The sequence below is a fragment of the Peromyscus leucopus genome, chromosome 8b (genome assembly GCF_004664715.2).
Source record: "Peromyscus leucopus breed LL Stock chromosome 8b, UCI_PerLeu_2.1, whole genome shotgun sequence".
In the NCBI taxonomy this organism is placed as follows: domain Eukaryota; kingdom Metazoa; phylum Chordata; class Mammalia; order Rodentia; family Cricetidae; genus Peromyscus; species Peromyscus leucopus.
Genome location: NC_051086.1, coordinates 37,233,465 through 37,258,741, shown reverse-complemented (window position 1 = coordinate 37,258,741; position 25,277 = coordinate 37,233,465). Strand labels below are relative to the sequence as shown.

At 44.0% G+C, this 25,277-nt stretch overlaps 1 protein-coding gene across 17 annotated transcripts in view; it reads right to left on the bottom strand.

Moving 5' to 3' along the window:
* Window positions 1-10,771: 10,771 nt before the first annotated feature.
* Rapgef6 (Rap guanine nucleotide exchange factor 6) overlaps window positions 10,772-25,277 on the bottom strand; it is a 173,865-nt gene continuing 159,359 nt past the window's right edge. For 13 of the 17 annotated variants that reach the window (XM_028880003.1, XM_028880004.1, XM_028879998.2 and 10 more), the window contains 4 exons: window positions 19,373-19,601; window positions 17,548-18,050; window positions 15,350-15,664; window positions 10,772-13,942 (listed from right to left, as the gene is read on the bottom strand). In XM_028880003.1, coding sequence (XP_028735836.1) covers window positions 13,917-13,942; window positions 15,350-15,664; window positions 17,548-18,050; window positions 19,373-19,601 — 1,073 coding nt within the window. In that variant the 3' untranslated portion in view covers window positions 10,772-13,916. Of the gene's footprint in view, window positions 13,943-15,349; window positions 15,665-17,547; window positions 18,051-19,372; window positions 19,602-21,923; window positions 22,652-25,277 lie in introns of those variants that run through there. The other 4 variants (XM_028880008.2, XM_028880009.1, XM_028880010.1 and 1 more) reach the window with 4 other exon arrangements.

The window sequence follows — 25,277 nt, the reverse complement described above, 5'->3', positions numbered from 1 at the left end:
CCACCATTCATACAAACTTGACTTTGGCCTTTAACCGAGCTTGTCAAGTTCAGCCCTGGAATTTCATCATGTTACAGAGCCAACAAAAAACTTTAATATTTTTCTCATTTGCCTTTCTCTGCATTAGAGATTGAATCCAGGGGCTCGAGAGATGGCTCAGCAGTCAAGAGCACTAACTGCTCTTCTAGAGGACCTGGGTTCAATTCCCAGCATCCACATGGCAGCTCACAACTGTAACTCCAGTTTCAGGGGACCTGACACCCTCACACATAAATGCAGGCAAAACACCAATACATGTAAAGCACATTTTTTTTTAAGTTAAAAAAAAAAAGCTGGGTTGTGATGGTGCACACCTTTAAACCAGGCACTTGGGAGGCAGAGGTAAGCAGATCTCTGTGAGTTCAAGGCCAGCCTGATCTACAGAGGGAGTTTCAGGACAGCCAGGGTGCTTACATAGAAAACCCTGCCACTGGACTGGATCTTGGGCTCCTTTCTAACATGTTCATTTTGACACAGTTGCTCAGACTTGCCTGCAGCTGGGCCACCAAGTTCTGCCATCTATTGTGGTGATATATTGTGTACCCTGATAAAATTTGCCTGAAGATCAGAGAACAGAACAAGCCACTAGATTAAACATAGAGGCCAGGCAGTGATGGCACACATCTTTAATCCTAGCACCCAGGAGGCAGAGATCCATCTGGATCTCTGTGAGTTCGAAGCCACCCTGGACTATATGAGACTCAGTCTAGGAGAGAAAACAGCTAGGCAGTGGTGGCACACACCTTTAATCCCAGTACTGGGAAGCACACATGCCTTTTATCCCAGGAAGTAATGGCTGGACAGAGAAAGGTAGGTATATAAGGCGCGAGGAGACAGGAACTACAGGCTTTTTCAGGCTGAGGAGTTGGTGAGGTAAGAGGTGGTGGCTGTGGCTTGTTCCTTTGTCTCTCTGATTATCGTGGACTATGAGGGGTCCAGCCCCTCAATAGCCTGCTCCCAGGGTCCAGGAAGAATCTACAACCAGCTGATAATGTAATTTTTGACAATATTGAATCTAAGTACATGAAACTCTTAGTCCATATACTATATTCTTCTGAGTTAGTACTCTCTCTACACAGCTTCTTTTCTGCCCTCATGCTTGGCTCCTCTCTGTCCCCTCTCCTCCTATCCTCTCATAGCCCTAACTAAGCTTTTATGTTTTTGATCTCATCCTTGTCCTCTGTTCCATCGTCTCCCATCTTTCCTTCCTCTCTTGACCTGATTCAAATCCACCTACAACCTGCAAAACCTTTTTCTTCCTCCTCCTCCTCTTCCTCCAGGCCAGCCATGCTATCTCAAACCCTCCTGCTTTCTCCTCAGACTGAGCTATAGGCTGCCCTGGGGTCCCACGTCACCCGGAAGCACCAGCAGCTGGGGACGCACTCAGACACGGAGCTTGTGGGCCCCATCCACAGTCAAGCTACGAGGTTGAGCCACAGAGCTGAGAGGAAGCTGAGCAGAGATTCCTTCTCTTCTCCTGCTTCCCCTTCAGGCTCCTGGTGAAGGAGGGGGAACTTGACCAGCCCCCTCCTCATTAGGCTGGGCTGAAAAGCTCATGGCCGCTGGGGACCAATTTTAATCATTAAGTATATTGTCTTTAAGTCTCCTCTTTAAATCCTGTGTAACATTCAGACCTTTTAAGACTTGGCTTCAAACTTTGATGGTTTTGTCTTCATCTTTATATAATTATCCTGTCTAGGATAGTTTAACCCTTTTATTAGAGATAAAGCCTCAAATTTATATTGTTTGTAACATTCTTATTGGCTCATTGATCCTGAGAGAGAAAGTTTACATCTCAATAAGAGCTGTAGAGGTCCTCAATAACCTTGAATGTTACCTTGTAAGCAGGAACAAATATAAAGGGTTATTGGAGAAAATTATAAAGGCCACTCCACGTAGTTAAAAGGAAGATTTATTTAGTGGATGACTTACAAATGAAGGAATGGATAGGTGGCGGGGGTCTGGGAAAGCTGTATCGCAATCCAGCGGTGTTCTCTGGAGCTCTGCACAGTCAATCTCCACCGTCCAGGGTCCAGGCGCAGAGAGAGCGCCCAGAGCGAGCGCTTGCCCATCCAGCTCTCGGGTTTCCAGCACCTCCCCTCGCCCCGCCTCGTAGGCGTGACAGTTGCCAGAGTCTCAATGGGGGTTGGAACTTCCAGATCCAAGCTGGAATGGCTACCCACTACAAAGGGTAGAGTACCCAAGCAACTAAACATCTGTAATTATAGTTTTAGACAATAAACTTGGAAACATCTGGCCATCTAACCTATACATATAAATGCCCTTGATTAAACAACTAAAAATCTTAAATACCATGAGACAGAATAACATTAACAAACAAGTTTACCATTTGTTGTAAGACATTTTCCCATGGGTGGGTGGTACTAGGCAATGTCTGGTTTCATTGGAACTTTCACCCAGTATTATATAACAGCTTTCCCACAGCTGCATGGGTGCCTACATCCCTCTCTGTGACTAGTTTTTCTAGTATACATACCCCAACTTACCCAGAAAACTTAGGTCTCATGCAAGTGGGGCATAGAACTAGATGGGGGTAGTGATGTGGGCAAGGGACCAATGGCCTCCTTGTCTACCTCCTTTTCTTGATGGCACGTTCACATTTAACAAGGCCAGCTGGAGTTATTTTAAGCAGGCACAGTTGGAGTTCTGAAGATGGTAGTTGTTCAGCTTATATTATGTAACATCACCTTAATAAAGGAAGGTTGAGCTGGAGCACAGTGGCCTGGTGGCTCATGCATTTAATCCCAGCGCTTGGCAGGCAGAGGCAGGCAGATCTCTGAGTTTGAGGCCAGCCTGGTCTACATAGCTCCAGACCAGTCAAGACTACATAGAGAGACCCTGTCTCAAAAAACAAAAACAAATAAATAAAAAGGTTCAGTCCAAATTACAAACATAGGCTAAAACAATAATTTAATATTACCTAAAATAATAATTTAATTTTACACCATTAGGTGGCCTTGTAAGTTTCCAGGTAAGCCTTATACAAAGCATTAGGAGCCTTTATGGCTTATGTAGCATATAAAGCTATTTATCATAATCGTCATTAAGTTGATGCCTACAGCATCTAACAAAATTTATATGACTATGATGCTGGAGTTATTACTGAGAGATTTTAGATAGAGGGTCCTTTTTGTGTTTTCCATGTATGAGCATCCTGTTAGCTTATTTTATTGTAAATGCCTTTATATTTATACCATGAGATAACCAACAGTGGCCTCTATTGGAAATAGTTTACCTCTTAGCTGTCCAACATTCCAGCCTTTCTGGGTCCCAACAATGACACCCCAGTTTCAGCAGGAAGTAACTATAGACAGTGGTTCCGGGAGAGGCAGTCACAGCCAACTCCAGCCCCAGGAAGAAACCCAGTCGTATTGATGGTGGATTTATAGCAAAGATGGCTGAAGTGTGGCTAAGCCGGCCACACCCCATCCTTCCCACCACAGCATCTTCTGATTGGCTCCCGCTCTCCTGTAAGCTCCTGCCCCTACTTCCTGACTCACAAACACACTCCATTTTCACAGCATACCGAAGACTTGAAGCCACGTGCCGTTTGTCTCTTGGGGCCTGTGTTGCTGCACTTTGATTTTTGGTGGTACTGGGGACAGAATCCAGGAAATGCTAGGCAAAGCTCTCTACCACTGGGCTATATCCCTGCTTCACTTGGAATAATTTTTCCATTTTTATCCATTTCCTTGCAAATTTCCTGTTCTTTCCAGCTAAGTACACTGTGTACATGTACCACATCTATGTTGTCCACTCATCAGTTGTTGGGCTGTCTTCATTTTCTAGCTACTCAAACCTCTGAATGGATTCAAGACCCACTTGTCGGGGGACAAGGGGACCAATGCCTGGTACTGTTAGCTTGTCTGAAAATCTCGATGGGGGGAGGGGGGTAGTAGGCCCAGATAGGTACCATATTTCTGATGGTTAAACTAAATGGATCCAGCAGTATGCTGCTTTCTAAACACTCAGGCTCACATCTGGGGACAGAAGCGGCCTCCATCCTTCATCAAAGAGGCCTCCCCAACAATGAACAGCGCTGACTGCAGAGACTCACAGCTGCCCATGATGCAGAGAATGAGGGACAGTGGTGGGCTCAGCCTTGAACAAGCCGCTCACACCTCACCCTCTAAGGCTCAGAGCACACTATGGCTATGAAGTGCCATTCCCTAGACTTGACAATATCACAGCTCACAGAAACTGTAGTTGTCTACACTGACCACAGGAGACCAGCATGTCAACCAACAGCCAAGGAGGGGGGTGGTACTCACAGGGCCTTCTGTTCACATCAGAACTATTGCCTACAAATAGATTCTAGGAGCAAGAATCACGGATTTGTTCCGTGATTCTTACACCCACCGGGACATGAATGGCCTTGGTGGATCTCAAAATAAATGAATTAGATTTGTGGGGAGAGTGGACAGGGGCGGTAGGAAGGTGGGAGTGAGAGTCACTATTCCGGGCTATGTGTATGAAACTTAAAAAAAAAAAAAAAGAACAAAATAAACAAAACAAAAAAACCCCAAGAAGTCACATTGTAGCATGGCGCCACCTGGTGTCTTTGTACAACATTTTTTTTTTTAGAGCCTACTCTGCTTTCATTTAATTATTGGGGGTAGGGGAGTGTGCCACATGTAGAGGCCAGAGGAAAGGTCTGCGAAGCTGGTTCTCTCCTTCCATCTTTATACCGGTTCTGTGGACTAAATTCCAATGGTCAGGCATCACCTTACTGTCCTTCCCACACTTGGTTCTGTTAAAGGCGAGTTTCCTTTCTGGGACCACCTGCCAGGCGCCATACACAGATGGCATCATGGCGAGACTTCCCATCACCAACTGTCTGATGAGCAATCTTGGACATCAACTTGACTACATCTGGAATCAACTAAAACCTAAGCAGCTGGGCATGCCTGTAAACTGTTTCTTTCTTCTCTCCCCCAAGACAAGGTTTCTCTGTGTAGCCCTGGCTGTTCTGGAATTCACTCTGCAGACCAAGCTGGCCTTGAACTCAGAGATCTGCCTCTGGGATTAAATGTGTGTGCCACCACCGCTGGCTGTGGACTGTTTTCTTGTGTTATCTGAGGTGGGAAGACCACCCTAGATCTGGGCCACACCTTCTGGTGGCAGCCCACATAAAAGGACAGAGAAGGAAGCTTTTGCTTTTTGCCTGCTTCCCTTCACTGTCCTTGGCAAGTTCATCTATATTGTTGCTGTTGAAGCCTTCCTTTGCTGGTGTTAGAACCCATTTCTTCAGGATTCCAACTAAACTGAAGACAACTGGAGACATCTGGCCTCTTGGACTGAATAACGACTGGGTTTGTGACCCTTCCATTGGGAGGCATCTAATGTTGGGCTAGCTGGACTATACAGCCTGTAAGCCACTTTAATAAATCCCTATATACATACATGTATATATACATGTATACACACACATACATGTATTTCATTCTATTAGTTCTATTCCTCTAGAGCAGTGGTTCTTAACTTGTGGGCCGAGACCCCTTGGGGGAGGTTGAACAACCCTTTCACAGAGTCACCAAAGACCATCTGAAAACAGAGATAGTTACATTAGATTCCTAACAGTAGCAAAGTTACAGTTTCGAAGTAGCTATGAAAATGTTATGGTTGAGGGTCACCACAACAGGAGGAACCAACTGTATTAAAGGGTCGCAGCATTAGGAAGGCTGAGAAGCACCGCTCTGGAGGATCTCAACTAGTAGATTGTGGTATCAGGAGAGGTTCTAGAGCAGCAGACGGGTAAGGATGGATGTTTTAAAGTACCTGGAACAGGCTTTCCAATTTGCCCACACCTGGTTACTGAAGTCTCTCCTAGAAGCAGTGAAAATCCATGGTGTGAACTATTTAATGAACTTACTGAAATAAATGCATTCTATTGAGAGCTGCTGGTAGCAAAAGCCCATGGGAGTATACAGCAGGTGACAACTAATGTTCAGGTCAACCTATCAGAGCCAACGGCTCTGTTGGAGGAAACCATCATGCAAGGCATTTGTGAATTACTGCCTTCTGAATGAACTGGCTCTTTCTTGTAAACTTCTTGCGCAATAACAGCTACGATATCTCATTACTCATGCATTTTCATAAAATGTATATCTGTAATCTCATGATTACCTCTCAATCTTATATCTGTGGGCAGTAAGGAAGATGACTTTTCATTTAGCTGTATAATTTTGATATATAGAAAATATATTAGGATATGTTTCATAACCAGATCCATTGTCCCATGAAACTAGATTTAAAGTCTGCTTTGTTCCTTTTGCTCAGACTACCACAGAAAATAATCTCTCCTCAGTCTACCACAAACTGCACGCATTTAGCTCATTTTTACCTTAGAGTAAGTTCAAACTAAAGGCCTTTGTAAATAGATCATGTGTTTAAAACTTTACAGTTATGCACAAGGTCAGAGTCGCAGGTGTCTCACCAAGGCTATACTAACACAAAACGCCGTAAGAAAAGCTTGCCAATTCTTTGCTTGCCAGGTCTGCTGATACAAAGCTATGTCTGAGTTTGTGGCACTGGGCACTGCACCCCCTCTTCTGGTTCTGAGACCTTGGAACCTTGCGTTACTACGGTTCTTCTCCTTATCATCTATTCTAGGAATGTGCTATGACCTTGAGGGTTTTGAGACTTTTCTCAGGATTGCAAGGGGTCTCCTGTTAGAGAAATATGGGAAGTCAGGCAAGACAGAAGGATGAGAGCAAAAAAGAAACGTTAAAGAGAACTAAGGAGAGAGAACAGCAGAAGGCAGAGAGTCAGGCAAGAGAGGAACAAAAAACAAGAGCTGAAACAAACTACAGATTTAGAACTAACAGAATAAAATGGACTGAAAGAGCACGATGTGTGTAGATTTGAGATCCCTCCGATTAGAATCCTGATGCTTGTAATCGTCTTGCCCCAGACTCTAAATCTCAGGACAGGTATGGGGAGGGGGAGCTTTCGATAGCATCCTGCTTACCTCTCTGAGGAGCAAGGAATTTAGTGACTTTATATATAAAACTTCTGCATTTGTGCAAAAATAAGGAAGAGAAAGAACTCAGTGATATAAGTGACCCTGATGTACATCGACAGCCTCAAGTGTTCTAACCGTGCCCTGGGGAGACTTCCTCTGGCTGCCACAGAGCTCAAGTTGCAAAAACTCAAAGAAGTCCATATTATACGATTGGCTGAATAACAAGAAGACTGTAGGGCTGGAGAGATGGCTCAGTGGTTAAGGGCACTGGCTGCTCTTCCAGAGGTCCTGAGTTCAATTCCCAGCAACCACATGGTGGCTCATGACCATCTGTAATGAGATCTGGTGCCCTCTTCTGCCCTGCAGGCAAACATGCAGGCAGAACACTATATACATAATAAATAAATAAATCTTTAAAAAAAATAAAAAAGGATTATCTTTAAAAACAAAAACAAGAAGACTGTAAGTCCCAGCCCAAGAAACCTAGTACAAAGAGTGAGCTTGACCTCAGACACACCCTGCACTTTCTTCTAAGTACTTAAATTAAAAAATTACAATTATCGTGTATGCATGATTCCTGTGTGGGTTACACATGGAGGACAGCTTTGTACAGTTGGGTCTCTGCTCCTGTCTCCATGTGGATGCAGGTCAAGTTCTTTTTTTGGTATACTCAATCACTTGATATAGCCTCCCGTAGAGGTTGTGAACTAACAGTCCCTAACTTCCCAGCCTTCCCAGTTTTCTTTTTAGCTCTGGCTGTCCTGGAACTCTTCTGTGTAGACCAGATAGCCTCAAATTCAGAGATCCACCTGCCTCTGCCTCCTGAGTGGTGGAATCAAATGTCTACACCAGTATGTCTTGCTCAAACATTCTTTTAAGAACCCCCTGAGATTGATAGGTAGGTTCCATGTGAGCATGACTGACCAGAACAGTAGCACGATAGTTACAGCTTTTAATGACAGGTTCACCTCCGCTCCCCACCCCCCAAAAGCCAGGGTCTTCTGTCATTTAGGCTAGCCTCAAACTCATGAGGCAGTGGACGATTTTGAACATCTGATTTCCCACCTCTACCTAGTCTGTAATGGTGCTGGGCAAGTACTCTCCCAACAGGTCCACTATACTCTCAGCTTCAACTAGGGCACCTTGGTTTTCCTTATCATGGTTTTGGGGAGTTGTTTTTAGTACCAACTCACAGGCACACTACTGTGAAAACTTCACAATTATGGTCCTTTCTCATTATTGACTTGGGTTAGTCCTCTCCTTACATTCTAACCACGTATTTTCAAAGAGCTGACCTGTAGTCGTTTTTTTGGGTATATTATCTAATTAGTTTATGCTGGTATCTTTCCATTAATTTTGGTTTAATCTACGATTCTGGTTTCTTGAGAGTACTTAATCTTTAGCAATTCTTGTCTAATATATGCATCTAAAAGCTATCAGCTTCCCTTTAAGTGTGGTGTTAAACTGATAGGTTTTGAGTGTGGTGGCACGCACCTTTAATCCCAGCACTTGGGAGGCAGAGGCAGGTGGATCTCTGCGAGCCTGAGGCCAGACTGGCCTACATAAGAGAGTTCCAGGAGAGTCAGGATCACAGAATTGAGACCATTCATAGATATTTTGAGACAAGGTTTCAGTCCTGCGTTGTCCTGGAACTCACTTTGTAGACCAGGCTGGGCTTGAACTCAAGAGATCCACCTGCCTCTGCCTCCCAAGTGCTGGGATTAAAGGCGTACACTACCACTGCCCAGCTTCAAAATAAATTTTCAAAATTAATTTGTGTGTGCATGCATGCACCATAGTACATGGATATTAGAGGGCAGCTTGCAGGACTCAGTTCCCCTTCCAACATGTAGGTTCAAAGATTGAACTCAGATCATCAGGACTGATGGTCAATGTCCTTGCTCCCCAAGTCCAATGTAGGGCCCCAAGCCCTGAAATTTAAAGATAAGAAAAAACAAAAACGGATCCTGTTTTTTCATATGAGCTCACACTCCTGCTTCATCTCCCAGTGGCTGTGACTACAGGTGTGTGGCCATTGTGTCCAGCTGTGTTGGTAGCTTTTCAGTGGTCAAGCATTCCATTCTGATGTGTGGTCCGGAGGCGTTTCTACAAATCTGTTGGATGGATGGTGTTTCCATTCCTACATCTTCACCGATCTGGGCAAGGCTCAGCCTCCACTACACGGTGGAGCAGCTGTAGGATAGGTAGGAAGAGATGGCTTCCTCAATAACGTCATCACTGGTAAGGTGGCTCGTGCTCCTGTGAGCAACCCTCCTGGAAAGAAACTAACAGAAAGGGAACTCATTGTGACCACCCCCCAACACTGTACTAGACACACTGGCCAGAGAAGTGAGGCCGTAAGAGTTGGAATGACGCTAGGAGGCTGAGATCCTGTGTGCATGCGTGCTAGCTCCCCAAGAACCCAGCGTTAGAACAAGCCACACACCGAGAAACAGGAGGCCAGAGCATTACAAGTACTGGCCAAACCGCATGCCACCTGTCTGTCTCCCGTGAGGAGCAGGCTGGCTGGACTGCTCCTGAGGCCACTCTGGGATGGCCAGCTCCTCTTAGCTGTTCTCATCACAGGCTTCTAGGGGTGAAGGTTAGTGGGTTCCCAAAGTATGCTATGGAGCACACCCCTGAGCAACAGGAACCCAAACGTGAATTATGACATTTGCTGGCCAAACTCAAGGTGAAGGCATGGACTTGTTTCCCAGAGAAAAGCCACCTGCAGGGTCCTGGGATTAGGACTGCAAATTGGCCATTCTTCATCTTGATCAAGACTGTATATTCTAAACAGAGGAATGCACTAGTGAGACGCAGGAACGGTGAGGGAGGGGAAGGCTGGGAAGACGTGTGCTGCCAAGTGCTAGCTCCCACACAAACCACAGGTAAAGAGGGGGCAGCAGAATCCCTTCTCTGCCAAGGTCTAGAGGGACCAGATTCCAGAAGAGAAATGGCCACCTGAGTACCATCCAAGGCTGGGCAGGGAGTGCACAGGCTCACTGGCTGCCAAGGAGCCTCATACAGCTGAATGCCCTTGCTTCCTTTATTCACTGGACTCTGTAGGGTTCTGCCACAGCACACAGGCTTCCTTACAAGCTCCAATTTGCCAGTGTGGCTGATGACCTCGATGTGAGCAGAGCTTCTAGAAAGCTCATCTTCCCATAAAAAGGGAGCATGTTTGCTCTTTTCACTGGACATTGTCCTTGAGGTGATGTCCTGGTATAAATGGAAGCTGACGGGTTCTTTAGGGCCTAACAGTGACTGCACCAGCCCTGAGTGGGCCCATGGACATTTCTGTTAGGAAGCAAGTTCAATGGGGTTTAAGTCATTGTTACTTCATTTGCAACCAAACACATCATGTAGAGGTATATTATAGCTGTTTTACAGATTATATATGGTCAACAGTAACAGAAGACTCCAATTTCTGTGGTGACGTGGAGGCACCATGGGTCCCAAGTTGGCACTCTTGTTTTTAGTTAGGGTGTTCCTAAGCTAGCTCCGAACCCTCCATGTAGTTGAACACTGAAATCTTGGTTCTCTTGCCTCCACCTCCCTAGTGCTGGGGTCACAGCTGTGTGTTATAATACCCACTTTTATGTGGTTCTAGGAATTGAACCCAGGGCTTTGTGCATGCTAGGGAGGCACGAAGTCTCCTAATGAGCCACTCTGCAGTTTGAACACTGCTCCGAAGTGACCTGTTAGCTGTTTCATGGGTTCTACAGAAACTTGGAATGAAGTGCACACAGTTAATGTAGGTTCTTTATTGGTTCCAATGTGTTAGGAGATGTGGTAATAAATGATACCCTTACATTCTCTTAACCAAAAATATAACAAGTATTTACACTCAGTAAAAATACAAAAGCATAGAGAGGCACTGTCTTTCTAAAAGACATAAGTTTAAGAGGCATCAGAAACTAGGAGACAACATTGCTTGTTACAGGATGCCTTACAATCACTCAATTGTGCAGAAACAACTGTCACTTGATTACATAACTGTGCAATTTTGCTTTTGCTTTTTGATAAACTCACACTTCAATGTTAAAACATCTATCATGTTCAACTGCATTCTGTACATTAAAAATAAAGAGGCCTTTTAAACAGCACAAAAGCTAAAGATGAATTAGGGTTCAAGTTTCAACTTGAAAATGTACCCAACTCATCTCAAGGCTGATCCCCCCTCTTTTTTTGTAGCATGTAATGGAATTCTGAAAGAATACACTCAATGTCTTTGTAGAACCTTCCAAACGATCACTATTTTAAATTTAAGGAATCCTTTTTTTCTTTGTAATTACAAAGAAACTTGATAGTTTCTGCTACTCTTCCAGTTTGGTAGAGAACACAGAGGTGATGAACATGTCACCCTCATGAATACTCTCTAAAGGATTTTTCTCCCGAAGATCCTGTTGAAAGACACCAGGTTAGAGGAAACGAAGTCTGGGGATTGCAAGTGCCCCTGTTGTAAGTAGCGCTAGGACTCACTAACGGACTCTTTCACTGTTTGAAAAAGTCTGCACTCGGGGTCTCCTGCTTTGACAGTCTTGGCAGATGCTGGGCACTAGTCTCTTTAGTGATATTAGACACTTAGAACAGGGACAAACGGGCGTTTGGAAATGGAGCAAGCATGGGCTTTAAGGCTTCCCTTGCTCTAGTCACATGACTAAGTAAAAAAAGGCAGACATGATTTTTTTCAGGGACTCATATACATCAAACATTTGGTTTTCATTCTGATCAATGTGATCAGTTGGTCTGAACACTCACAGATAAAGCTCGATATAACCAAGGCAGCTACACAGTGCAAGTTCAAAGCCACAGGCCTCACTGCTCTGTGCAAGATATTTATACCATTAAGGACCAAGGCAGGCGAGGCTCCGTCTGAAGACCTGTTAGATGAACAGAGGCTGTGCACACAGCATGTTTTTCTAGAGTAATGGCTAGAAAATGGTGACAATGAGTACCCAAACTTTGATTAAAAAGGTGGATATAGCAAAAATATTTATTTTGTTTTGGACATGAAAACAATATTATGCAAATAGGTGAATAAAAAATTCACAACCAGAGGACAGCACAGTTCATAGGCCAGGTGAGTTAAGCATGGCTGTCAAGCTTCAGCTGCCACCCAGGCTGCTTTCAGTTTTAGGGGCCAACAAAGCTCTGCCTCAGCGCACTGCAGTGCCCCTGGGCTCATGTCTAAGGCTTTTGGGTTAATGTCTCCCCAGGGGAATTCTTCAGCCACTACTTTTCCTAAAGACACAGGCATTCTGTGGGAGGACACACACTGTTACATTTGCAACTGTTCTGATTCTCAAGTGATCGGGCAGGAAACAGGAAGAGAGCAACGGAAAAGCACAGTCTTCAAAGGCAGTTGGTCATGTGACTGCTCTGTAGCAATGCTGTCATGGTTAGTGCACTTACAATGGCTTTGGCTTTTTTTTTTTTTGGTAATTACAGAAGATTATGAAATCTTATTTGCCTTTTCATTAAAAAGCAAATGAAAAATTTTAAATGTTATTTAACATTTAAATACATTAACTACAAAGTATTACATTTAATTTGTAAAAATGTGACAAGTCCACTTTATTAAGCAGTCACTGGATTTGAATAGAGTGCCATATCCAGGAGGTCCCAAAGGATGTCTTCTCCAGGGCGGAAGTCCCTTCTGTTATCCTAGTACCCCTCTCTTACCCAAGTCTATCCCTTGTTGCTGAGCTCTGTGGAGGGTTCGAAGCTCAAGTCTGACTGCACACGTGGTTGTGTAGTGCAAGCCATCGGGTGAGTCACGGTGACCAGAATTACATCCATGATACTTTAGAAAAATTATTATTATACATTATTTGGTGTGTAGGGGTGTTCTGCCTGCATGAATGTCTGTGTGCCACATGCATGCAGTGCTTTCGGAGGCCAGAAGAGGGTGTCGGACCCCTCTCCTGGAGTTACAGGCAGTTGTAAGCCGCCAAGTGAGTGCTAGGAAGTAAACCAGAGCCCTCTGCAAGAGTATCTTAACCCCTGAGCCATCTCTCCAGCTTCTACAATATTTCTTTTAAACTAGGCGTTCTACACTTGAGTTGTGAAATGTTAGCTTAGGGAGGGTTCCTATAGAAACAAAACTTTCTAGAAGCCATTCCCATTGGATTTATAGTAGCCTCACAACTGGATGCAGCATGATGGTCACTTCAGAAACAGACTCAATGTTAACTGTTCCTTCTTTGGAAATTGGGGTTCTCCCTTCCTATTCGACCTCTGCTCTTCTTTCCAAAAGACTGCCAAGACCCCTGTGGCTGATACAGCCCATGCCATGATGAGCAGGCTGCTCACACTTCACCTGTACTAATTCCCCCGAGTGTCACTACAACAGTGCCACATCTCTGTACCTATGTCAGGATTACGTCTGCTGCTCAGACCATAGACAACTTTATAGCCTCAGACAAACAACAGCTAACAAGAGCTCCTGAACACAAACAAACCATAATACTTTAAATAATAAGTTACTTTTCAAATACACAAGACTATCCTTGGTATTGGCAGACATTTTGAATGTGTCCTTTAGCCCAAGCTATGGCTTGGAAATAATAATACCACTATCTTTAAAATGATGTACAAAAAGAGAAACCTATAGTGATATACAGGGGGGCAACTCTGAGCTTGAATATGGTCCCAAGGCAGGAGTGATGTGCAAAGTGTAGGCTGGGATCAGGTGCAACATCCGGTTAAGGAGCCTGCACCTGCAGGGACAGAAGAAAAGGAAGCATGACTCAGGAAGAGCTCCTCCTCAGCCCAGCGAGGAAACCTCAGGGTTGGTGGCAGCAGCGAGCTGTTGGCCTTGGCCTGCAGAACCACGAGCTCTTGTCCATGCTCCTGACTTCCAGGGTCTCCAATGGGCATCCAAAGGCTAGACTGCAGACACCTGCTCATTTTCTGAAAATAATAAAGGTACAATTAGCTGGCACACCTACATATCTGTTAATGCAGATCAAGCAATAACCAACAGATTATCTGCTACATAAGAAACTCTCCTCATCTCAACAAATCCTGGCAGACATTCCACTATGACCTAGACTTCACTGTAACACCATGGTTTCTAATCACACTGAGAGCTGATAGGAAACTAGAATTTCAAAATTAAAAGCCTTTTACACTTACTTCTCGTGTGTGTGTGTGTGTGTGTGTGTGTGTGTGTGTGTGTGTGTGTGCGTGTGTGCGCGCGCAAATGCCACTGTGCATGTGTGAAGGTCAGAGGACAATTTGCAGAACTGCTTCTCTTCTTCCATCCTGAGGATTCTGAGGATCAGGCTTGGCAGGAAGTGCAAAGGCACTGCTGAGCCATCTTGCTGGCCCCTGTAGTTTTATTTTCTTTGGTGTGTGTATGTAGAGGGTTACATGTATGTGTGAATGTGTATGGAGGCTAGAGGTTGACATATGATATCTTACTGGATGGATCACTCTTCTTTAGTCAGGATCTCTCAGTGAACCTAGAGCTTGCTAATCTGACTAGTCTAGGTAGCCAGCTTGCCCTGGGAAGCCTGTCTCCAGCTTTTACATAGGTCCTGGGGCCCTGGATTCTGGTCCTCATGCTTCATCCACTGAGTCACCTCCCCAGACCACAGATGGTTTCAATATATCACTTTATTACTATACTGTTTAGAAGGCTAAAAAATTTATTTCCAATGAAGAAACTACTTTTCAACCTTTGCTACAGTTACAAAGTTCATCAAGAATTTTGCTTGCCAGAGGAGTGGAGTCAATAGTGTCTTTTATACAACTGCTATTTGTAGCTGTCATATTTTGTAAAACTTTACTCAACAGACATCAAGTACTTTCTCTCAGAATTCTCCTATGAGAGCTGCTGTTTCCTTATCAAAGGTAACAATATTCCATGTGAGCTAACATCAGAGCAATGGGTTCACAGAGACAATAGCTTGACTGTGTTTACAAAATGCATCATATTTAGTGACTCTTAAATGTTCCTTATAATTAGTGTGTGTGCACTACAGTGTTTGTGGAGGCCAAGGGGTAATTTTTGGGGTGATGACTCTTTCCTTTGTGTGGGTTTAGGGGACAGAATTCAGGCTGCCAGGCTTGCACAAGTGCTCTTGACAGCCCAGAAGAATAATAAATCCTCTTTTATTGTAGTGCTGGAGTTTGAAGCCAGGGTCTGTGCGTGCCAGTCAAGAGCTCTACCACCAAGCTATATGCCCAGATCCTATTTTTTAAACACATCTGAAGAGATTTAAAAACAATACAAATTATCACAAATGTCAGAGTAAAGACCTTTTCATGCTCCATAACCCACTCGAGAGCCATTGAGACAGTGTGTCAACGTACCATCCGCTTCGCTATCTGCATCAGCCACATCTGCTAGTTTGGGACGGGACGGCTGCAAGCTATGCCTGTGAGGCTGGGATCCAGTCTTCGAGGGACCCCAGGCCGAGGTGTGGCTACTGGGAGGAGCTGGCGGCAGTCTAGACAGGCTGTTAAACATCATCTTTGACCTCTGTACTGCCACGCTATAGTCTGGAGGTTTTAGATGAGGGTGGGGTCCTTCCTTTAGGTCCGCTAAAGAAATTCCCAGATATCCTGGAGGAGTGGGAGGTGGCTCCCTATACCTATCACCTTTCTTGGGTGAGGTGACACAGTACACTGGTGTGAAAAAATAAGCAGTGGAAATGTTAATGGAAAAACATAAGAAACAAAGGAAAAAGAACCCCACACTGAACATTACAATGGCAAAAATATAACTTAAAAACACAAAATGAATACATTTAAATACAATGATAGCAAACTGAAAACGTTCTTACAAACACTAACAGTTAAACCTATTGGCTATCTTAAGAAAACTCAGCAGCTCGGTCATGCCCTCAAGCTGAAGACTCTATCTGAATCACAGCACTGGCACCTGGGTCACAGACACCATCTCCTGACCCTCCAGGCAGACGCCACATCCTCAGTCCAGGCATGTGAACCAATGAACTTTCCCAGTTGAGATGAACTTATTCCCCGTGGGATCTTATTTCTGTTTTGTGACAGGGTCTCTACAGAGCCCTAGCTGGCCTGGAACAAACAGGGATTGAGTAACTCTGATTTCTGGTGTTGGGATTAAAGGTGTGGACCACCATTGCCTGGCTGGGATTTTACTTTTAACTCCTGTTTTCTGACTAAGCATAGAAAAAAAACCCTGAAGTTTAGGAAATGTGACATCATGAATAATTTTTCTGCTAAATGTGCAATAATCCCCTAGAACTAGAGTGAAGCTTTAAAAGGCACCAGGAAAGGAAAAGAGGAAGCTCCACAACATGTCGATCACACAGAGGACACTGAAGAAGACACTGTCCACACACAAGCGGAAGGATTTCAGGAGCATTAGACAATGCTCACATCAACAAGAGGCTTGTCCATGTGGACATCTACTCTCTACAGTAAAACCCGCATGTCAAGTCAGGGGCAGAGGAGTCCGTTTCCATCCGAGGACAAGCGGGCATAACGGAGCATGGCAGTGGGTAGCTGCCAAAGGAGAGAAAGATGAAGGAGGAGGATATGCCCAAAGTCACCAAGAAGTGAAAGATTTAGAAATATTTAGAGGGACACAGACTTGTATATTCCTAGACAAATCCTGACAAAGTGCACTAGACAAATCCAAGAAACTGCAAGGCTAGTTAGTACGTTTCCCTTTCGTTTTTTTTTAAAATAATTATATCATAAGGACACTGAGTCGGTCATTAAACATAGCAGAGAAGCGGAGATATTATGTGTAAGTATTCATGTAATTCAGCGAATAAACAATTTGATGGCTAAATACAGTAAAAGGGTGTACTAGACAGCAGTCCACAGGTCAGCTGCTCCCGGTGATGCACAGCAGGCTGTGCACACTGAAATGCTTGGGTCTCTCTGTCTCTGCTCTGTGATGCCCGAGAGTGGGTACGGGACCTTGCAATAATGCTAAGACCTACTTATCACTGAGTTGGTTCAGGATCTCAGCATGTCTCTCTGCCTAAAGGTAACAGAGGACTTGCTGTTTCCATCATGAATACTTGGCACCTGTGGTATCAACAACTTATGAGTTCACCAGAACAATCTTTTCTTCTTTACTCCATAGTCTGCAGTGATACCAACCACACGGATCTCAACAGTGAACCTAACAAACAGTTCCTAACAACATCCCTTCCTCTGCTCAGACTCCTGTTCACTCTGACGGCTTGAGTATCTCCTCAGGAACTTTTGAAAAGGCACCACCATGGCTTTATCTGTTCGTCTGTGTGTTCCTTATGTATCTGATGGCCACGTGTCTTTTCTGTTAGTCACTCTCATTTCCCTTAGGAGTTTATATATAAATACAAGGATATGTATGACCGAGGGAAAGAAAAAGCTGAGAAGCCATAAATTTGGGGGTGATAAATTATGGAAGGAAGAAAAAAAAAAGTGTAGAATGAGAGAAATAATCTGGTCAAGGTAGCCCAATACCCACTTTTAGGGGGAGGGGACACATAACCCCTCAACACCAGTGACACAAACAAACCCGCACTTACCAATCAAACCTCTGTCTGTACTGGAAGTGACCGTTTTATAAACAGGGTCAGTGGTGTCCCTGGGCTCCAAGCCATCAGGTGCCTCTGCTGGTGAACTTTCCAATACCCTCCGCTTAACCGTCCCATAGTTCGGTTCGTATGTGTCAGAAAGGGAGCTGGAAGAGGCCCAACTCTGCCTCAGCTGGGTTGTCTCTAGGCTGCCTTTGCACTGGCCACAAGTTCTTGAGCAGCCTTTAGGGCAGGCACAGGGCTCACAGTCAGTAGGCTCAACCTCAGCAATAGGGTCATCTAAATGTGTGTGCCTGTAAGTGTTCAGAAAGTCCCAGCTCTTCGGGTTTGGAAGGCTTTGGAAGTTGTCATGGGAACTACTGGAGCAGGAAGTCCAACTGCCCCGCCCACTGTCAGCTGCTTCCAGCACAACCTGCTCATGAGACATCTCTTCACTGCTCAGAGAAGGCGGGACAGCTACACCCTTGATTAGAGGCGGCTTCGACAGCATCCACCTAAAAATGGGGACACACAGATGAGTAATGGGGACTTTAGTGGCATACTGGAGACTTCCCAGCACGAGTGTCCCTCCTGCAAGAGACCAGGATATACCTGAATGCTTAGCTAGGCAGTGTTTCCTCCAAGAAACCCTGACTGACTTTAAATAAAAACACAAGATGAAATTTGAAATTAATGGAAATAAGTACACTTTTGCCAACACAATGCTCCCCAATGTGGAGAATTCAGCATTCTTAAGCCGGGGAGCCATGTTTCATTTTTTTCACTAACATCTGAGGTTAACCAAGTATGATGGGACATCAATGGCAACTTCCCCATGTGCCAACTGAATAGATGCCGACATTTATAGCAAGGTTCCCAAACATGGGCCACGCGTGTCCAACAGCCCAGGTCTGTGTAGTCGGGTTTCATATAGACGGTTTCTGTATTTTAAATGGTTCTATGTATGTCTAATCTGCAGCCTGCATGCTGGCACAATACAGCTACGAACACAGCACAACATAAACTCTGTACACATATTTAAAACACTGTGTGGTATTTTTTTAATGTGACTTTGTGTGCGTGTGTGCGTGTGCGTGTGCGTGTGCGTGTGCGTGTGTGTGTGTGTGTGTGTGTGTGTGTGTTATAACTCAATTGTGCCGTTCTTGAATGTCAACTTTTTCAAAGACAACATAGTCTCAATGTCCAAAGGCTAGACATGAGAATAAAGATCAAGGCCTGGCTCCACTCTCTTAGCTCCTGTAGTATGCTAGACATATATGTTAGATTGGAAGTCTGTTGTATAATACAATCTTTCTGATAATCTCTAACACCAGGAGCCACATTTCTAGTAACAACAGCAGGCACACAATGTGTGTGTGTGTGTGTGGTTTTTTTGCTGTGGTGGTACACACTTAAAAAAAAAAAAGATTTACTTATTACGTATACAGTGTTCTGCCTGCATGTATCCCTTCAGGCCAGAAGAGGGCACCAGATCTCACTACAGATGGTTGTGAGCCACCATGCGGTTGCTGGAACTCAGGACCTCTGGAAGAGCAGCCAGTGCTCCTCTGAGCCGTCTCTCCAGCCCCACAATGTGTAGCAGGATACATGGCAGAAAGTAACTTGAATAAAGGGAATTCAGGAATACAACAAAAGCATGTCCATGTATCTTTCAGATAGTATGTACTTCCATGCCCAGTATGTATAAAGGGCATGTGTGTACCTCACAGTCTTACATGGAATATCTTACAACTGACCTGGAAGAGGGTGCAAGATCAGGCTGTGAGTGCTATATACTGATTCTGCTTTTGAGAAGAACACAGACATGAATATTTACCCATGACCAAGCTGACTGTGGTCTCTGATCCCTGAAGGGTGATCTGTCTTTTCCAATGCCCCCGTGGGCTCAGGAACTGCTAGGGTGTGGGCGGAACACCGTTCATCCTGCAGAGCTGCAGACATGGAGTCTGCGGAACAGTTGCTCACAATGCTGGACCGGGAGGAGATCTCACTGTGGCTGGAGTCAGACAAGTTGTCAGACTTAGCTGATGGTATGAGTGTGTAACCTGCATGAGAAAAGACACCGATTAACTACAAAGTGAGGGGACAGGCAGGGGCAGCCATGGGGAGACCAAGAAAAGATAGGGGACAAAAGGCAAAGCAGTAGGGAATCTCAGTTTTCGTGCGTGAGGGTGTAAGGACAGCAATTTTCTCCATACCCTTCCTACATAGCCATTCACCTACCATCCATACTACACCCACAGAACTCCACACTGAAGGAAAAAGTCACAAGCTGGTTTACTGTCCAGGCTCACACACTTTCAAATAGAACAGAACGAGAACAATGGACACATTATAAACATTAGCAAGTACTCAGTACAGTTTTTTAACCTGTGTCCTGTCCCCCCTTTGACTGACATAAAATATTTCATGGCCCACGCTGTGGAAGGGATGGGAATGGAGATACACTCAAAGAAATGTACCCAGATAGCTTCCAAGTTCACACTCTTTCTCAGATATTCCACCCAAGTCTTTTCCCAAGTTGAGGATCACTATTTCAATACTTTCAATCAATTATTTTTTGCAATTTTAAGAATACAACTCAGGACCTCGTATAGGCTGGGCAAATGAGAGCTCCAGTCCTGTTTGTGTGCATTTGTGCACACACGTATGTGGTATATGTTCATGTGCGTATGTACATGTGTGTGTAGGTCAGAGGCTGATGTAAGGTGTCTTCCTTGACTGCTCTCTATTGTATCCCCCCCCACCCCCCCCACCCCCCGAGACAGGGTTTTTCTGTGTAGCTTTGCGCCTTTCCTGGATCTTGCTCTGCAGCCCAGGATTGTCTCGAACTCACAGAGATCCGCCTGGCTCTGCCTCCCTAGAGCTGGATTAAAGGCGTGTGCCACTACCACCCGGCTTCTACTGTATTTTTTAAGATATGAGCTCACACTGAATTTGCAGCTCCATTAGCTGGCCAGGCTAGCCGGCCAGAGTCTCTATCCCCTGGCTCTGTGCTAGGGTAATAATGCACAATGGATTTTTCACCTGGATGCAGGGGATATGGACTCAGGTCCTCACACTGAAAGATCTTCCTAGCCCTGTTTTAATATTTTTAAACAAACTGTTTTAGGTTTGGACATGATTAACTTTGTTAAGAATCAAGTAGCTGGTCAGATTAGGAAGTATGATGATGAAAACACCATCTATCTACTTTCAAAAACATCTTACTGCACAGTGTATGGCTACAGAGGCCTTGTCGATTTTGGCTTCAGAGGCCTTGTCAATTTTGGAGGGATAAAAGAATAGGGATGAAGACAGGTGAAGGGCCCAAAACCACATCAACAGTATGACAGCTAAATATACAAAGTGGTCTATTTTGATAAAAGAAAATGCCATAGCAGTTCCCCAAGGGGCTGGTCTTTAAGAAGCAACAATACCTTCTTGTTCTCAGGGCGGAGTGAGGTCTGACAGGTCACATGACTTTTGGACTAACTTCCAGATACATTGTTAAGGAAGAAATGGAGGCTCCTGTACATTACTGATCCTCCGTAATACAAAAAAGGAAGAGAGCAAGCTAAGCATCTCCTTATGCCTTAAGGATTTCAGCATGTTTAACTAAATTCACTGAAGAAAAAAATGGCTGTGAAATGTCAAGAGGTGCCATTAATTTAACATTTCACAGAAAAATCAAGATCCAGAAACGTGTGGTTTACCTTTGGGCTTATGGGGCCAAGAACCCAGTAAGACAGGCCAAGCTAGTGTTTCTAACTTCTACCTTGTGCTTGGGACCACTCTCACTAACCAGTGCCATGACATGGTTCTTCAGTTTTTAAGACGACAGGACAACGAATGTGCCAACCAAGCATTCACACCAGTTAACCCTCGACTCCCAGAGAGAATCACCATCTCTTTCACTGTTCAGTACAGACTTGCTTCATTATTTCAAATCAATTTTATCCTTAGGTTTGTTACATCAGAACCTCTCAAATGTAACTGATATCAAGAATTGCCTGGAACATTTATTGAATTACATATACATCTGGCACTCAAAGTCAAATTTATGAAATCTGGGATGGGACATGGTAGTTTCACTTAAAGTTTCCAGATGATTCTGAACCTGTTGGGCTAACTGCTCTCCCAGAGGCATTTCAAAGTGATGATACAAGACATACGAAAAGATGCCTTTCTTGGTGCACAGTTGGTTTGCCTTTTTGTTTTTGTTTTTTCCCCAGAGTTGAGGAAGGAAGAGGGTGAACAGGTTCTGTGGTGGAGGGTGATAGCGGCTTGCGATGGGGGTTTACATGAAACTGAACACTGGTTCCTAAGAAGTTTTCTCTGAGAATTTCACTCAGTCTCGGCTGCTACTAGAAGAAAATACAGCAAACTATAGAAAACAAGTAGATAAAAGTTTACTAACTCAACACAGTGGTCAGAGAACATACGTACAAGTGAGGCACAATAAATTAGTAATTCTTTGCTACTAAAGACTCTACAACACTCACCATAAAATGCTTAGTAGTACTTACTACTAAGCATTCACTTGTCCAACCTCTGACAGATGGCTGAATTCAAGCCACATTTACATGAATAACTTAAAGCAAACTTAACACTAATATTGAATAAGGAACTTTTCAGAGAGTCTTTCTCCGCTTAGACTTGAACCGCGTACAGAAGCAGTTTAGAGCGGTATTGTGGCCTTGGCTACTGGAGGCGCAGATGGCATTCCCTTTCTCATCTGTGACGTGGCTTCCAACACCCTTCACTTTCTCACAGCTGTCTGGAGCTTGATTGTGATCTGTGTCCTCTTTCTGGCTGTTGACTAGTCTCTCCCTTGAAAGAGTTCTCTCCCTAAATCTTCTAAACGGGGATGTCATTCTTTTCCTGGTTGTGGTCTCACAACTTGTCCTGTCTCTATTCTCCTCAGTGGCCTTCTTGGTCCTGTCTGTTCTTTTTGCTGTGCTCCCAGTAATCTGAAGGATTTTCTTTTGCAAGTAAACCCCACCTATTCCGGGGCAGCTCTGGCCACTGATCTTGGTGCTGGGCTCACGGGGAGGGGATGAGGAAGACCCTGAGAGACGCAGCAGGATGCTGTGATCAGATAGGACACTGCCAACTGGAGGAGAGATGCAAAAACCCTGACATGGTCAATTCATTCTTTTCAATTAGTCACAATTAGCTTGGTTTACATAACATTTCACTATTTTAAAACTTAATCATCTTGATAATACCTAAAGAATTGAACTATAGTAACAGTTTTTTTTTTTAAATAAATGAAGAAACTATGTAGCTATTATACAGCATAAACACCTTGGTTACTACAAGATGAAACAGAATAGATATTACCTTGCTCAGAACAAACTGACAAAAAAAAAGGACAAAAGAAAGAAAAACAAAGCTGAAAACAAGCTGTATTGGTAAAAATTATAAAGAGAAATATGACAAGAATATCAGGTGATCAGAACCATTTCTTAAGAAATGATGCTTTAGAATTTCCAGGAGATTAAAGAACACCTCAGTTAAAAAAAATCAAATAGGACATGCCCAGGATACAAGGCACTTTATAAAGCACCACTTCTGGTGCAAACGGGGCTGCACACGGAAGGAAGCCATGTTCAAGTTGTTGGCTTACCCTCCACTGTGTGTGTGCTTACACATGCAGGTGCCCCAGTGGAAGGCAGAGGACAATCTGGGCGTGCTCTCCCTGAGGAGCAGCTCATCGATTGGCCCAGAAATCTGTCTGTCTCTCCCCGCCCAGTCCCAGGATTACAAAGTGTGCTATCATCCCGAGGCTTTACATGGTGCTGGGGTGGGCCTAGGTCTTCATACTTGCACAGTAAGTGCTTTACTGACCCAACCATTTCCTCAGCTCTTGGCTTCTAAGTTCTTGTTTAAATTCTCCATATGAAGATATGAAATATGTTTACTTTTATTAGTGATGAGAACAAAACTAATTCCAAAGTTTAACAAGAACTGAGAATGGCCAAACAATGTACTTTTACTGTAATAATTTTGTTCAGCCACAGGCTACTAGCATGAACCTGTTTATGGAAACAGAAGTACTGAGGTGGGGTTGGGTTTTTCTATTCTTTTTGGAAGGTTCTGACTATGAAGTTCCAAGTGGCGACACTTTTGCTACATACTCAGGGATGTGCGCCTCAGGTCAGGCCCTCCTGCTTCAGTTGGCTGAATGCTGCTATTACAGCTATGTGCCGCTATGCCTGGCTGTCTTTTTGGAGTATTTACATATTTAAGAGTAATTTCTGAAATCATTTCTGAAGAGAATTCTTCAAGCTTTTAAAGGTTCTCAGTACAACTATGACAGGCCCACACTTATAAACATCATGGTCAACTGTCAGCCACATGTTCAAAGATTAGAGAAAAGACCAATTTACTACAGTCATAAGAGTAGATTTTGTGTGGTAGTACACACCTTTAAATCCAAGCACCCAGAGGCAGAGGCAGGCAGATGCAGTGGAATAATCCTTCTGTACACTATGAATATGTATTACTCTCACTGGTTAAAAACAGGCTGACTGGCCAATAGCTGAACAGGAAAAGTTAGGCAGGAAAGCCAAACTGAGAATGATGGAATGAAGAAGAGTGGAGTCTGAGGAGTCACCAGTAGACTCAGAGGGAGCAGATGAACATGCCATGAGGATAAAGGTACAGCCATGTGGCAGACGATAAATAAGGAATATGAGTTAACTTAAAATGTAAGAGCTAGTTAGTAATAAGCCTGAGCTATTGGCCACGCATTTCTAATTTATATTAAACCTCTGAGTGATTATTTGGGAGCTGATGTTTGGGACAGGAAAACTCCACCTACAAGCAGATCTCTGTGAGTTTGAGACCAGCGTGGTCTACAAAGTGAGTTCTAGAGCAGCTATATAATAAACTTTGTCCTGAAAAACCAAAAAGTGATTTGTTGGGATACTCCTCTCCAAAATACTTCTTCCCAAGTCACAGTAAACATAAACTGCAGTCAGATCTATCAGCTTCTTACTTACAGAGCTGTCTGTGCACAACTTCTAAACACTGGTCCTGCAGGACCACCTGCCTGCCTAAAGATCAGATCTCTTGTCGAGATCTGATGAAGGCATTCTGGATACTCAGCTCATACAGACAAAGACAAGACACAGGTCTATGTGTCTAGCAAAAGTATAATGAGATACAGCATGATCAGAAACTGTTTTCTGAATATACATATTCCTTCTATATTCTAGTTGATTTTCATGAAGCATTCCTTAGTAAAATCTCAGCTATTGGAAGGTAGAAAGGGCTGGGAGCAAGCTAGCTATGCTACGCTGGAGCAACAGCAGTGAAAGGAAGAGACACTTGGATCACATACAGAAATACCATTTCCTTTAAACTGTTTACGTACGTCCTAAGACAGAGGGTCTTTCTGAACCTTATAAACAAGTCACGAATGGTAAATAAAGAATAGCAAGGGACAGAGTGTTAGACTCAGGTGTTATATCACTGAACCCCAGCTGGCAAAAAAGGTCCTGAAGAGTGAAACTTAGACCTTGGGAACAGAGTGAGCTGTTAGTCTAACCAGGACTAACAAACTTAATTTCCCTCTGCTGGGATTAAAATCCCCCCCCCCCTTTTTTTCTTTTACACTCTTTTACACAGCTCAGGACTAGGATACCTCTATCTCTAGCACAGACTCAGAGTGTGGAGGGCCAGAGTAATAAACATATACTCTTTAGCATGTTGTATGCGTGGTCAACATCATG